The sequence below is a fragment of the Rhinichthys klamathensis genome, unplaced genomic scaffold (assembly GCF_029890125.1).
Source record: "Rhinichthys klamathensis goyatoka isolate OS25496 unplaced genomic scaffold, OSU_Roscu_1.1 h1tg000726l_1, whole genome shotgun sequence".
Classification (NCBI taxonomy): Eukaryota; Metazoa; Chordata; class Actinopteri; order Cypriniformes; family Leuciscidae; genus Rhinichthys; species Rhinichthys klamathensis.
Genome location: NW_026607140.1, coordinates 1 through 16,506, shown reverse-complemented (window position 1 = coordinate 16,506; position 16,506 = coordinate 1). Strand labels below are relative to the sequence as shown.

General features: G+C 38.1%; 1 protein-coding gene across 2 annotated transcripts; it reads left to right on the top strand.

The window, feature by feature from the left end:
• Window positions 1-870: 870 nt before the first annotated feature.
• Window positions 871-11,195, top strand: prkra (protein kinase, interferon-inducible double stranded RNA dependent activator). 2 transcript variants are annotated; one of them, XM_056242408.1, is made up of 8 exons: window positions 871-1,007; window positions 1,287-1,477; window positions 1,583-1,664; window positions 1,752-1,818; window positions 3,274-3,391; window positions 3,477-3,571; window positions 6,881-7,043; window positions 10,726-11,195. In XM_056242408.1, the coding sequence occupies exons 1-8, from the start codon at window positions 994-996 to the stop codon at window positions 10,881-10,883; spliced, it is 888 nt and encodes a 295-aa protein (XP_056098383.1). In that variant the 5' UTR covers window positions 871-993; the 3' UTR covers window positions 10,884-11,195. The 2 variants fall into 2 exon arrangements, with proteins under 2 accessions (XP_056098383.1, XP_056098384.1); XM_056242409.1 differs by having other exon boundaries at window positions 962-1,070.
• Window positions 11,196-16,506: the final 5,311 nt, after the last annotated feature.

The window sequence follows — 16,506 nt, the reverse complement described above, 5'->3', positions numbered from 1 at the left end:
GCATTAGGAACATCATACATTAATATACATGTAATCAAAAATAACAATATATCATATAAAAAATAACAATAAAGTGAAAGTTTGTATTTAAAACAAATACAAAAGTATTTGGTTCAATGATTTGTCATTGGCCTTGGGTGGTTTCTAGTGGAAGTCCTAATTTTGTGTGCAGTTTTATTTCTGTGAGGCTGTGAGTCTGTACATGTTCAGGGCTTTTCTTAGTGTAGCCGATTTTTTCCATCTCATTAATATTTAGTAGATCTCCATTATTTATTTAAGGTGTGAATGACAATAAACAACAGGCTTCCCCTTTTATCAGAGCCCATCTACCCAATAGTATCTGTCTGCAGTCTGCAAGACTTCAAGTTACGCCCCTTCCAAGTTTTTTTTTTTTTTTTTTTGGGTGAACCTTTAAATCTGAATCAGATTGGTCACAACCAGAGCCGTTGTTACCATATACATAATTGTACGCTTTCAAATTATATATAGTTTGTCAATATTAGTTTAGGTTTAGTATAGGATATTACTGTTTTAAATATTTAATGGCTATGGGCCGGTGACACTTACCATAGACAATAAACACACACACCAACCTTTATGACACCAACACAAACGTAATGAGAGGCGGAGCCTGAGATTCCATTTGAAAGAGAGATGGCAAGCAACCATTGCTCAAAACGGCTAACATGAATGGCTCTAAAGATATATTATCATGCCACATATATATATTTATGCAAATAATGTTGAAGTTTAACGGACAAATCTGATCAAGCAGTGCTTGAGGCATGTCCTCCATTGACTTTCACTCAAGAAAGGCACATTCTAGTCTCCTCCACAACAACGATACGCATTTGGGCTCAGCTTGGGGGCTTCCGCTGGGGAGGGGCTCTGGCGGAGGACCATTTGGGAGGCGGGGCTTATAGTCAGTATAGAGGAATTCTATTGGCCAGTGCTTGTGCCAATCAAAGTAGAAGCGGCATACGGATAGCAATAATGGCTGATTCTCAGTAAGGAACCCATACAACCTTTTCTTCTTTCTTCTACATTTAACAATCGTTGTATTTCAACACGTACGTGTCTGTTTAATGTAATATCTGCAGCGGGTTGGACTGAGTTGGGCGCTAGACTGTTTTACATGGGCAAAATGTGTTATTGTTTAGTGTCTCTTACGCAGTGCTCAATACAACACTATATATTTGATATGTTTGGGTCTCTATTTGTCCTGTCCGACTCTTTGCGTTTTGTTTGCTCATTTTTCTGACGAGGTAACACACATATTGTTCTAGTCCCAGTGTCGCGATGGCTCATCAACGAGTCTGCTGTCAGGATAAAACGCCAATCCAGATCCTGCACGAATACGGCATCAAAATCGGCAGCGCTCCCCAGTACGAGCTCTTACACGCGCTCGCTGACGGAGACGCGCACCAGCCTTCTTCCTTCGTCTTCGGTGTCACCATAGGAGATGTCACATGCAAAGGTCATCTTTTATTCACATGAGTATTATAATAGCACCTAGTATGAGTAAGTAATAATAAAGTGTACACTAGTATTCTAATAGATAATCGTTTTTTTTTTCTTAAAGGGCAAGGAGCGACTAAAAAGGCGGCTAAACATGACGCTGCAGAAGCCGCCTTGAAATTATTGAAACGAGACCCCCAGCCAAAGTAATACACACCGTAGAGATGGATATAAACCAATATAGATCCATTACCTCAGTTAACACTGATCCAAATGTTCTGAATCTTTCACAGTGGTCAGAGAGACAATGGTCTTTCTCCTGAAGGCGGTGACGGGTCCAATCCTGTGGGAATACTGCAGGTATCTGATCAAGCTTTTCACATCTTGAAGCACAACTATTATTATTATTATTATTATGGGAAACAGTATTGCTGCATCCGCGTACTTCTCAACTATATACAGTGATGTAGTGGTGCCTGGAGAATACTCTTAATTTATGCCCCCAATATTTTTTTAAGCGTCCCAGCAAAGGACGAACAATCTGTGTTATAAACAGTGACATGTAAGACTAGTCTTGCATTAGTATTGAATATGCTAGACTATAGAATATAATGAATAGAATAGAACATATATAGAATTACTAGTATTCTTGCATATCAGGCCTGTACGCAGGGTTTTCTAAATACCCTTGTCCCATAAATGATATTGCTAGGGGGGTTGGGGGGCATGATCTCGACATGAGCATTTTAAGATGTTTTGATGGCCAAAAAAACATGATCAGATGAAACATGAGAATCAGTTCCAGTTTCAGCTACTTTTTCTTTCCTAAATTAATCAATGTTTTTGGACTAATCTGTTCATTTAATTAATGGTTTAATTGCTCACTCATAAAGACAGTCACTTGTCGCCGCCTTCTGGCTTAATGATACAAGTGACTGTCTTTATGAGTGGTTGCTTGTGTTGTTAAATTGAGCTTATCATTTCCGCTGTCTTTGATCAAACTTTCTGTCGGTCATTTAAAACTTCTATCGAAAAACAGCCGTATATTTTAGCTACTTGCATCTTATCTCGCACTGTATGATCGTTAACTGAAGTGAAGCGTCGTGTTGGGATTCGCGCTCGGCTCGCGCTTCTGTGAACAATCATCCTGCTTGCTTTGATTGGTCTCAAACATTTTGACATTGACGAGCGGGTGTTTGAGTGCTGAAGCAGATCAGATGAGAATCGTCGCAGCACCAAATTAGAGTTAATACTAGGGAATTATTGCACAACTTTCATTATATAGGCTACACAAAAAAAAACGACTGAGGTCAGGATCTCGGGGATCTCAATGATACGACCCTGTCTGTGTGTTGTTTATTCACGAGATTAGATTAGCAACTAAATGATGCGCATCAGAGGGGATTTAGAAGTGGGTATGCGCAATGCCGACTGAAAAAGAAGTGGTTATACGCCGTATACCTGCGTATACCCTGCACTACACCACTGACTATATACCCAGACAAATCTACAAATCACAACATATAAATAGGAAAATGTTGGCGTTATTTTGTCACTTATTGGGAGCAGTATGCTAGCTGGAGCCATTTACTTCCAGTCTTTGTGCTAAGCTAGGCTAGCTGTGTGTGCGTCAGACAGACGAGCGCAACTTCTGTTTCATGCAGACTTTAAAGATTATAAGGGCACATGTATTTACAAATAATAATAATGATGTGCACAGATACATACTTTATAATAAATACTGCAATTTTCTGTCAACAAAAAAAGTCAGTTTTGATTCCATGGTGAGTTTAAACACTGTTTTTTTATTTTGAGGAACTGGCCATGCAGCGGGTGTGGTGTCTGCCGGAGTATATGGTGTGTATGGAGACGGGTCCGGATCACATGAAGGAGTTCACCGTGACCTGTCGTCTGGAGGGCCTGGAGGAGTCAGGTGCCGTCAGCTCTTTCACACAGAGACCTCAGCTCAGGCTGAGCGCAGGAGGACTGATGCAGTGTCATGTGCTTTTGCTCATCAGGGGCCGGCAGCTCGAAGAAGCTGGCCAGACGAGCAGCCGCTGAACGCATGCTGGGGAAACTGCAGAGTCTGTCCGGCTCTCCCGAGATCACGTGGGTTAGTGACTTTCATCCGTTCAGAGATGTGTTGGGATTCTTTCACTGAAAATTATTGATTAATCCTTAGGTTTAAAGGGTTAGTTTACCCAAAAATAAAAATTAGCCCATGATTTACTCACCATCAAGTCATCCTAGGTGTATATGACTTTCTTCTTTCAGACGAATACAATCAGAGTTATATTAAAACATGTCCTGGCTCTTCCAAGCTTTAAAATGGGAGTGAATGGCTGTTTCTGTTTTGAAGTCGATAAAAGTGCATCTATCCATGATAAGTGCTCCACACGGCTCCTGTGGGTTAATAAAGGCCTTCTGAAGCGAAGCGATGAGTTTGTGTAAGAAAAATATCCATATTTAAAACTTTATCGACTAAAATAACTCAGGGATGTGATTCTTCCGGATTAATCCGTAATTCCGGTCATTTCAGCCTAAAATCATGACCCACGTGAATCATGCAGATCAGTAATAAAAATAAAACCGGGTGTGTTTGGAAGTTTTGAGAAAGTCATTGTAATTTGTTTCAAAATATTTATATAATAGAATAGTGTATGTTTAAGTGATAATATTAACTAAACAAACTACAATACTTAACGTTCATTCAATCCATCTGACTATGGCATTTCCATCAGATTTTGTTTTGCAGCGTTGAGCATTTTAACCAATCGCACACGTTTCCGTTGAGTTTATGAGCGTGATGACCAATCAGAGGCCTTCAGATTAGTCATCGCTGAAGCGAATAGTTTTGTTCAGTGCGCTGACTGGATTCTTCTGACTTCCATCATAAACAACAAAGTGCAGATTCGATGTAAGAGATTCATGTCACACGTTTCTGTGGTTTTAACGGGAGTTTTGTGCGCGCTAGACCCGAGTTATGGACAGCCTCACGATCGGTCCTGGCACTGCGTATCTAGGCCTATAGCATGAGTGCTTTTATTAGGCTTGCTCTTTATACGCAAAAGCAATACGTGCATCTGGTAGGCAAAACAAGTGCGTATCATATGTAGCCTACGGCGCTAAATTGCTTATTGGATGCGTGTAAAAGGTCATTTATGCGTATAAAGAGCATGCAAAGCTCGATCGGTCACAATCTCTGCTCCTGTTCTGTGTACGGTTTATTCAAGTTAATATAATTTATTCATCATGCTGATGAGATTGTGTAGTCTTCATTTTCTAATGCGTAAAAAGCATTAATATAATTCATAAATGGTTCTTAGGTTGTTTTGCCAGAATATGATGTGCAGTTTACCAAAACACAAAAAAACATTTTATGTTGCCTATTCCTATTGTAGAAGTTTGAGTGGAATTGTATTTCCTGAATGAGATTAACCGGTATTGGAAACACAGTTGTTTTCTTTACAGAACTACAGAACAGTTATCGTCCTTACATTTCCCCCAAAGATAAGTTAAGATGTCCTGTTTTGTATTACTAGAAATAAATTATAGCTGTTAAATATATTTCCATGTGTGTCACAGTTCCTGGTAGTAAATTGCACTGATTCAGGTGTTTAAAAAGTAAAAAGTGCTTTATGCTGGGGTTTCACTCGCACAATCACATCCCTGATAACTCGCTTCCGGACATTATAAAGCTTGGAAGAGGCCAGGACATTTAAAAAAAAAAATATTTAACTCTGATTGCATTCGTCTGAAAAAAGAAAGTCATATACACCTAGGACGGCTTGAGTGCGAGTAAAGCTAATTTTAATTTTTGGGTGAACTATCCCTTTAAGGAGTGCACATCTAAAAAAAATTCAGTAATTGCATGGATTTCTGTAATTGATCCCAATGAACCTGATTTCACCAAGCTGATCCTGGATCAACACCATAATCAACCAATCAGATTTGAGGGACAAGTTTACAGTTTTTGTCAAGGTTACGCCTACAACCAGGGTTAGGCAACAACTTATATGTGGGTTCAGGGTTCGGTTTGGGATGGATTTTGGGATGGGGTTTGGGATGGAGGAAACATCCCAAACTCCATCCCAAACCCATATCCCAAACCCCATCCCAAACTCCATCTCAAACCTTATCCCAAACTCCATCCCAAACCCTATCCCAAACCCATATCCCAAACTCATATCCCAAACCCCATCTCAAACCTTATCCCAAACCCCATCTCAAAGTCCATCCCAAACCCCATCTCAAACTCCATCTCAAACCTTATCCCAAAGTCCATCCCAAAACTCCATCCCAAACTCCCTCCCAAACAACATCTCAAACCTTATCCCAAACTATATCCCAAACTCCATCCCAAAATCCATCCCAAACCGAACCCTGAACCCACATATAAGTGGGTGGGGTTCGGGATGGAGTTTGGGATATAGTTTGGGATAAGGTTTGAGATGGGGTTTGGGATGGAGTTTGGGATAGAGTTTGGGATGGACTTTGAGATGGGGTTTGGGATAAGGTTTGAGATGGGGTTTGGGATGGAGTTTGGGATATGAGTTTGGGATGGAGTTTGGGATATGAGTTTGGGATAGGGTTTGGGATGGAGTTTGGGATAAGGTTTGAGATGGGGTTTGGGATATGGGTTTGGGATGGGGTTTGGGATAGGGTTAGGACTACATTTTCGGACAGAAATGTTGCTCCAGGATCAACAAAATATATTGACTCCGGGAAAGTGTCTTGCTTGGCAAATCATGGTGACTTTTTGCTGGAAGTGAATCAATCAAAACCAACTTTAGCCGGAAATAACATTATTCAAAATCGCTATAAAGCCAAAACAATCTCTGTTACCGTAAATTGTATGTTTATCTCTGTAAAGCTGCTTTGAAACAATCTCCATTGTTAAAAGCGCTATATAAATGAAGATGACTTGACTTGACTTATTAATAACAATGTATCAAGAACACAGTGCCACGCGTCACTCTGAAACATGACTTTATTTTGATTGAACATTTTTATTATGATCATGTTCCATGAAGATATTTTGTACATTTCCTACTGTAAATATATAAAACATGTATTTTTGTGAGTGAATGCTGCATGAACATTTTTATTATGATCATGTTCCATGAAGATATTTTGTACATTTCCTACTGTAAATATATAAAACATGTATTTTTGTGAGTGAATGCTGCACAATCGTGAACATAAATGCACAACTTTAAAGGCGATTTTCTCAATGTTTCGATTTTTTTGCACCTGCAGATTGAAGATCTATTGACCTATTGTATGTAAATATTCTCCTAACCTAACAAACCATATGTCAATGGAAAGCTTATTTACTCAGCTTTCATATGATGTATAAATCTCAATTTAAAGAAATTGCCCCATGTGACTGGTTTTGTGTGACGTGTCATGTGGTCCCCAGAGCCCTCCTGCTCGTGTGTATGTGGAGAGCTTCCGGCAGTCGACGGGCGAGAAGATCTCGCTCCTGAAGATGACTCCTCTCAGCATCCCCAACACAGACTACATCCAGATGCTGCTGGAGGTCTCGCTGGAGCTGGGCTTTCAGGTCGCATACGTAGACATCGGTGCGTTCCTGCTCCTCACTTTCTTCATGTGTGTTGTTTTGTGTCTTAAAGGGATAGTTTACTTTAAAATGAAAATTAGCCCATGATTTACTTTTATAATGGCAGTGCATTGCAACCAACAGTTTCAAGCTCATAAAAGTGCATCTATCCATGATAAAAGTGCATTTGTCCATGATAAAAGTGCATTTGTCCATGATAAAAGTGCATTTGTCCATGATAAAAGTGCATTTGTCCAAGATAAAAGTGCATCTATCCATGATAAAAGTGCATTTGTCCATGATAAAAGTGCATTTGTCCATGATAAAAGTGCATTTGTCCAAGATAAAAGTGCACGATAAAAGTACATCGATCCACGATAAAAGTGCATCACGATAAAAGTGCATCGATCCACGATAAAAGTGCATCGATCCACGATAAAAGTGCATCGATCCACGATAAAAGTGCATCGATCCACGATAAAAGTGCATCGATCCACGATAAAAGTGCATCGAACCACGATAAAAGTGCATCTGTCCATGATAAAAGTGCATCTGTCCATCATAAAAGTGCATTCACTGCCATTATAAAGCCAGGATGTTTTTAACCCTTAGAACAGGGTTCCAGACTGCGACCAAATTGGTCGCATATGTGACCGTTTTTTGAGAATGTGCGAGTTAAAATTGTATGTGGTCGCATTTGTGCGAGTGGACGCTCGCGCAACAGAACGCCATTGTATCAGCTGCTGCAGTCCGTAACTTATGTTCAAAATGAATGAGTACATCATAAATCCATTTTCCAAACCGTGTTTTTGATTTATCCTGAATCCCTACGGTACGCTTATAATAAGTGTTTATATTCTGACTATTTTATCCCGGGCTCGGCTGCGGAGTTGCCCAGTGCCTGCGTGACTCGCCATAGACATTAACCGAGAGAAGTAGCTCCGGCTAAGGTGTTATTGCGCAAGACACGTGCAGTTTATTTATTGACGAACGTACACGTCACACATATTGCACACTGATGGTGAAACGCGCCAATTACGAATTCAGGAATTAAGGCATATTAAAATGAAAAGGTCTCACTAATTACCGAGCCCCTTCCTACGTCTTTTCAGCGGTTAGATGATAGTAATCGATCGACAGAAGAAAATTATTATAAAATGCAGAAGGTAAGGAGTGTGAGATTTCTGATTTTTGTTACAACTATAAACTTTGATAACGGAAAATCTGTATCAGTTTATTATACTACTCTAATCTTTTAAAATGTAATGCATACATTTGTCTGTTTAATGATTTTTAAAAGATAGAAAGATGATGCTGATAGATAGATAGATAGATAGATAGATAGATAGATAGATAGATAGATAGATAGATAGATAGATAGATAGATAGATAGATAGATAGATAGATAGATAGAATATAATTCAAATGTAAATAGATAGATGTATACACTCTAAACAATGCTGGGTTGTTTAAACTCAAATTTGGGTCAAATATGGACAAACCCAAATGTTGGGTTAAAAATGTAATTAAAAATTTCAACCCAACTTCAACTTTCACTTCCAACTGTAATTTTTTTTATTACATTTGCATCCCAACATTTGGGTTTGTCCATATTAGACCCAAATTTGGGTTGAAACAACAGCATTTTTTAGAGTGTATAATTCAAATGTAAAATGCTTAAAATTACAGATTAAAATTACTGTCCAAAATCCACGAAAATCCTGAAATTTGGCAATGATAATTATCATATATTACATGTGGTTTTTATATTACAGGTATTTATGCTGCAACCCAGAAAGCCTTTGCTAGCCTTGGTCCATTAAAACCACTATTCATCAGCATGCATTGATTAATCCCATGGCATGTAGCAAAAAAAAAAAAAGGTGCGACCAAATCATATGCTGGTGCGACCAACTGAGAAAGTTGGTAGCACCAGTGCAACCAGTGGAAAAGTTAGTCTGGAGCCCTGCCTTAGAATCTCTTTGGGGTCATTTTGACCCCACTGGACTTTTTCTTTGATTTTTTAAAAATGTTCCCTTCATCTCAGGGCCATGAAACTCTGTGACTTTTCCTACATAATCTATCTAAATATGCACAAAAAAACTGGGTTCGATTCGGTTGTTCTAAAGGTGTGTAAATTTTTTTTTACCATTTAAGGTCTTTGGGGTCAAAATGACCCCAATTGAAAATGAATGGGAAAATGAAAAAAATGACTTTTTTTATTTTGTTTGTAAAAAAAATAAAAGTAAATCCATTATAAATCTGAAATGTTCTACATATAAACCAAGGTCTGGTCCTAGAGCATAAATAGAAAGTAGAACAAACTTTCTATCTCATACACACACACAGACACACACACACAAACACACACATGTCATGACTGCAACAGAGAGCATTTTTACAGAAATTGGCAAATAAAATAAACAAAACTGGCATAAATATTTAAAAAAAATACATTTAAATCAAGGCCTGGTCCTAGAGCATAAACACAAAGTGGAACGAGCTTTCTATCTCACACACACAAACACACACATGTATGCATATGTATGTATCCTGTTCATTACAGTTTATTGGTGCTGTTGTTTTGTATTATATTTGTTTATTTACTTGGTTTATTTAATTTATTTTGTTCTAAAATCTCTTGTTCTAAAAAAATAAATAATTGTTGATAAATAATTTTCTGAAATAAATAGTGTGTGATTACAGTCATGTCATAGTGCTGGCTTGTAATGTTTATGCAAATGTATATATAATAATTTGCAAAAACAAATAATTCAAAATATATCAGACAACAACAAACAACTCTAACTTTGACATATATATTTTGTGAATTGCATAAACTATTTTTATCATATATATCAAGTATATCAAACCGTTTAGACCGGTTTAGACAAATGAGTGAAAATGAATGAGTCTCTATGGACCTCTATTGGACAGATGTGGTCATTGCACTTTAATTTCTTAACTATAAGAAAAACAGTTTTTCGACTAACCACCAGATGGTAGTATTTTATCCCTAACACATAGAGCAATGTCCAAAAACTATTTAGATTTAATTATCATCATCATTAAAGTGATTTTTTTCTTTAAAAAATCATTTTTCATGTGCCAATTTATGGCCTAGTTATGTAATTGTGCAGTAAATATGTAAAAAACCTAAAAATTTCCAAAAAAACACAGCATTATTGTATAGTTGAGGAGTGAATAAAAAAAAATGATATATAGTTTTCCATATAAAAAATGTATATTTCCGTATGCAATCACTCTTTAAAAGTTTGGGGTCAATATGACCCCAAAGACATTTTGTGTTGTCTTTTATTATATAACTCTGATTGTATTCGTCTGAAAGTAGAAAGTCATACACACCTAGGATGACTTGGGGGCGAGTAAGTCATGGGCCCATTTTTATTTTAAATTTTTATTTTAACGGCCATGTTGAAGTAGGCGTTGATCTTCTTCTGCGGGGGTGGTGTTTTATCCTCTTTGTCGTCATAGTTCCCCACTTTGAAAAACGAGTCGTTTGCCTAGCCTGGTGTCAATAAAAACTTTTATTGGACTAACAAGAACGTTTTCAGTTCTGAAACTTACAGGATATTCTTATAATATGATGTCCTTTTAGATGTCAAAAGCTCAAGGAAAATTTGATTTCTCAGTTCATCACCCCTTTAAGCGCTGTAAGTGCTGTGTGTGTGTGTGTTCTGCAGATGAGCTGACCGTGAACGGGCAGTACCAGTGTTTGGTGGAGCTGTCGACCCGGCCGGTGACGGTGTGCCACGGCTCCGGCATGACCAGCAGTAACGCCCACAACGCCGCCGCACACAACGCCCTGCAGTACATCAAGATGGTGGCTAATAAACACTAACAGGACTGCGCGCACATCGAGTCTGAGATGCTGAACTCTGACGTGTGGAGCGACTGACCCGGGCCGTTCTGCTGGAAGAGACACGGCTCTATGCAGAAAATAAATCCATTTCTGGGTCACAACCCTGAGTTTATTTCTGGATGAGGCAAAGTGCTTCATTTACATCCAAATGGTCATTTATTTACACTAAACTTCAAACTGGATTCAGTCCGATGTACTGAATACTGAATAGAAAGTGTTTGCCACTGCATCACACCTGACCATGGTCTTTTTTTTTATTTTTTGCTTAATAAATCCATTGTAAACACCATATTAATAGGTTAACAGTGTGTATCATTCCAAACCCGAAAGACTTTCATTCATCTTCGGAACACAAATGAAGGTATTTTTAATTAAATCTGAGCATTTTCTGTCCACCCACTGACAGCGACGCAACTACCACTTTAACACTTCATAAAGAAATTGTAACTAATCAGCTTTATGCCGAGCGTCACGTGACCAAGCCGGAAAACAGGTCACATCGCTTCCGATTCAGGTCTTTTGTATGTGCTTCATGAAAATTTTTCCGGTTTTACTCAAGATAACTTAAAAGGAGCACGCAAAAATGAGCACAACCAATGTCCCTCGCATGTGCAGATTGATATTTAAAAGTTTTTTAATTTTTCTTCTTCACACTAACGTTTAGATATTTAAACAGCATAAAACACCAATAACAAAGTGAACTTAGTAGGTTAGCTGATTACCTTAAAAATCCATAGATATCGTAGTTAGTTCTTACGGCCGTCAACACTTTCTCTGACAAGCGGATGCAATGAGACCTGTTTTCCGGTTTGGTCACGTGACGCTCGGCATAAAGCCTATTAAAAACTTTAGTGTGAAGCTCAAACGTGCCGCGTAAGGAGAGTGATTCTCATTGGTTCTCGCACATCAAGCGAACATGCTTGAGCTTCTGTTTACCACAACTGATGTGTGAGTTGATGAATGTGTGAGTGAATAAAAGCTTATATTCATCATATAAAGTGATCGAGTCTCTTCAGAAAATGTGGACTAAACCGCTCAATTCATATGAATTAGTTTTACGATCTCTATAAACTTTTTGAAGCATCAAAGTGTCACTTGGTGTCAACGGAGGGACCAAAATCGATTAGATTTCATTGAAAAGATCTCCATTTGTGTTCTGAAGATGAACGAAAGTCTTCCAGGTTTGGACCGACATGAGGGTGAATAAATGAGACTTTTCTTCTTTGTGTGAATTAACCCTTTAAGAAATGCAGTGTTAAAACAGGCAGAATTGGGTCTGATGATCACATGTTCTTCACAGGGTTCCCACGGGTCCTTGAAAATAAACATGCATAGATACAGGTCCTTGAAAGTGCTTGAATTTATTTTGTGAAAGAAGTTTTCTGGGAAAAAAAATCCATATTATTCTCTCCGGTCCGCTAATGTGTTATTTCGCCAACACTTCGTGGCCTATGCACACTAGCTTGCTTGATTTACGTTAGTTACGCGCATTTACACGTTAAGTCCAATGGTTAAGTCAAGTGTTTCCCGCGTAAGGCACTTTGTGTTGTACGTTGCCATGACGTTCACGTGCACACAACACTACTACGATGGTACCTTAGAGGACAACTCCGGCAACCTTTGGTCTAATAACACATTGCATTGGTACCTAGACAACCGTTCTCTGAGATTTGATTTCACAAGATGTAAAGAGTTTTATCTCTAAAAACTGTTTAGCGTATAACGCTAGTATATCGGGCGTAGAGTAATGAAAAATAAAAATCGCTAGTTTATACCACTAACAAGGCTCAAAATAGCCCCACACTAACACAGTAACATAATGAGGGTCCCTACCTTGCAAACCGAAGCATTGAGAACTTTGTAAGTGTACAGATCGTTTAATGAGAAGATATTTTATAAAGGCAGTCCACTTCGCGTATACAGGCAGGAGCCATCTTGGAAAACAGTCTCGACCAATCGAACCACGTTCAGAAGTTCACTGAACTTCATACAGTTCAGCTCACTTGGCACGGCGTTCGTGGTTCGACTTTTTTCCAAAGATGGCTCCTGCCTGTATACGCGAAATGTACTCTTTACATTCGATTAAATCAAATCTCAGAGAACGGTTGACTAGATACCAATGTGTTAATAGACCAAAGGTTCGTTTTTGTGAGTTCTCCTTTAACATTTCACAGACACACAGTAAAACATTGCAAAAATAGGCCGAAACCGCTGAAATGTGATGCTTGGAAAACGCAAGTTTCAAGATATTTGGCTCACCAAAGTAGCCTGCAAACTCTGCTACTTCGCTTTGCTTCATAGACAGAGTCTGGCATGGCATCATTGAAAAGTGTTTTCTTTATCGCGGGGGGGCGCTCGTCTGAAGTATAAAATCATTGGTTACCCGTAAGCCAATCACATAACGTTTGGTTATGACGTGTGTTATGCGCCAGCTCAGCAGCATCGAACTGCCACTGTAAACACATTATAATGCGAAAACGAAACCATCGAGAGAAATACCGGAGTGAACATAGCTGTTCATAGCTGACTTTTGTAGATTATGTGATGTAAATTCATTTCGAGTCTGTCGGAAATGCTGCAACTTAATTGCAAGATTACAGCATGACATGGCAATATTTACGAACTGGGAAAAAAAAGGAGACACTGACCTGTCAAAAGGTTGCCAGTTCGAGCTCGACAGATAAAAGAGACGGGAGACGGGAAAACATCACCTCCATTCAAAATGTTTAACAAACACTCTTCTTGTTCGGGCTTCAGTTTGCAAATGCCGGCATTATTCTCCACAACAGAGTGAATTGCATCCCGCGTCTCCATATCCGCGGTCGTTTTCGATTTCCCTAACCTAAAATACAATCTTAAACTCTGCGCTTAACGTCTACGTCACGGCTCTCAGCCCGCCCTCTGTTCGTTGATTGGCCGGAGGAAAACTGAGAGACATGTCGATGTCTCAGACGCGAACTGAAATTGAGCGGAAGTACGAAGTCTGACGTAGTCAGGCTATCACCAAAGAAGATTACAAAGAATTTTTCTTTTTTTGTCCCTTATTTAAATGGAAAATGATGCGTTCCGTATCAAATCAATCCGGGACGCGATTTGTCCATAGACAGTGGATTTGTCCCGTAACTTACATAGACCCAGGTCCCAGACATTCATTTGGTGGTTAATGCATGTTTGCTTCTTTTTTTCCATAGCAACAGAGCCTAGAGAACATGCTCTGTAAACAGACAAATCCGTGCTTTTAAATATGTTAGGCTATTGGTTTTTTGTTTTTAAATCTGGATAATCTCTTAATATAATATACATTGTCAGAGCTTGGTAGACAGGTAACTATTATATTTGTAGATGTTATTAGACAGATTAATTCATAAATTATAATTAATGTTATTTTATTAATTTATCGTTTATAAATATTAAACATGCAAAATAAATTATGATCCTATCTGTCATACACAATTTATGGCATTTAATTTTTTTTTTTTAAGTGCTAAATTATTTAAATAAAAATGGGACAATAATTACATAATAATGTAGTCATAATTTAAGTAGTAAATAAATACTTAAGGCACGCCAGCATATACTTAAGAGTTATGTAGAAATAAATAAAATAATCAAATGTAAAATAATATGTGTTCTGTTGCAAGTTCACATACTTGATCTCATGTTTTCTCATGTTTTATTGTTGAGCTGTCAAGTTGTCATGTTGACATAATCAGTTCCAGGACCTTGACACATTTTATTTTTTATTTGATTATTATCATTATTTTTTTTATAGGATTAGGATGTACCAAAAATGCTTCGGTTTTATGCAAAACATAAATACGACAAATGGAATATCAGATCTCTGTCATATGGCCAAAAATAAGCCAATGATGGCCAATAATAAAAGCTTTTTTGCCTAGTTGTTTGACAGATGAAAACTGTAACAATGTATCTTACATACACGATGTAACCTTGCTCTCACTTGAAATGTGTCCCCACATTAAGTCCTTGAATTTGAGGGTCTTGGACCTGGAAAGTCCTTGAAAGGTCCTTGAATTTGATGTTAACCAAGGTGTGGGAACCCATATATAAGGGGGAAAATGTGTATATATATCGGTATCAGCCAAAATGAGTTTGAAAATATCGGCATATCGAATATCGGCCAAAATCCTATATCGTGCATCCCTACCAAGTGTCTCACACAATCATAACAGACAGATATGCATTTGTATGCACTAGACTTGGTATGTGTTCAAAGGTTACAAGGAATTTGTAGGATGGTTTGTATTTATTTGTGAAATATTATCTAGGCTCATTTATTTTGCAAAACACAATGCGTGTTACTCCACTGCATTTTCACTCAAGTTGACCTTTTCTCTTGCACATTGCTTGCTTTGTTTACGAGTCGAGTTTTCCTTTGCAAAGCAGATCGAGTTTGTTTGCAAAATGCTGGATTTGTTTGTTTAATTATGGCACAATATTAATTCCATTGAATAGCCCCTATTTCAAAAAACAGTGGTGTGTTCCTGCAAGGGATTAACTTGCAGATTCATTTTAACATAATATATGCCTGTGGTGAAGAGTAACTGAAAAGAGTGTCTCTGATTCTTTTTGTTTGTTTGTTTATTACAGACTACTTCCAAAATCGTGTTTCCTCATCTGAGATGAAGGCAGTTAAAAGAACAAAGTGGAATGATGAGAATAAGCTCTTCAAAAAACACAACTTCTCTGAATAATGTTGTGGAAGATATATGCATGATTTGTAAATAAACACTTTAAATACATTGTCTAACTCTCAGCCGGTTATTTAAAGTAAAAAAAAAAAAGTTAAATCACATTATTTGCTGCATTGCAGTTTGAGACATTCACTGTTTTGTACCTTAATTCATTATGTTGCAAATGTGTGAAAATAAAACTTATTTGGGATATTCTGGTTGTATTTCAATGGTATTGTACAGCATTTTATTAGTATTGCATTTCAGTAGTATTGTACTTTAGTTGTATTATGTATTGCAGTACTACCACAGTTTTATTGCAGTATTATTGCAGTCATAATGTCTTTAGAGGTAATAAAGTTTTAAATCTGCAAGTCATTTTAAATAAATGAAAGGAAAGGCATTTGAGTAAATTACACACTTATCTGTGAGGGGAAAACGGGGGTAGTAGAAAACTTTGGTTCCCTTTCGTTGTCACTCCGAGTTCCATCGGATGACGACGAATGGGGGTTTTGCTTAGAAGGCCTATCGACTTCGAGTATTACAAACGAGCCAATGGCAAAGAAATGGCATGGGTCTGCTGAATTTGCATAGCGTATCTCCGCCTTACCTCATGGGTATAAAAGGAGAACGCCGGCAATATGCAGATATGTTTTCGCTTCGGAGCCAAGAAGTTTTCTTTACTCCTGCAGCCTATTCTCTTACTATCTTCGAGAATCTTCTAGACGAGCAGCTTCCAGTGTGTTGGTGTGATGGCGAGTTCCAGCAAGTTTCATATTCCTGCCTGCTGAACTGAACAGCGTGTGTGTTTCTCCCTGGGCGCTTCAGCACTGCTGCGAGCTTTTCTCTCACAAAAAGAGAGTGCACGCGGCACGTCTTTCTAAAGACACGTCTTTCTAAAGACGATC

What these genes read in the sequence shown, in the direction of transcription:
- prkra (XM_056242408.1), top strand. An exon ending in AAACGAGACCCCCAGCCAAA is followed by an intron (nt 1,665 to 1,751) that starts GTAATACACACC and finishes AATCTTTCACAG; the next exon opens with TGGTCAGAGAGACAATGGTC. An exon ending in GGAGGGCCTGGAGGAGTCAG is followed by an intron (nt 3,392 to 3,476) that starts GTGCCGTCAGCT and finishes TTTGCTCATCAG; the next exon opens with GGGCCGGCAGCTCGAAGAAG.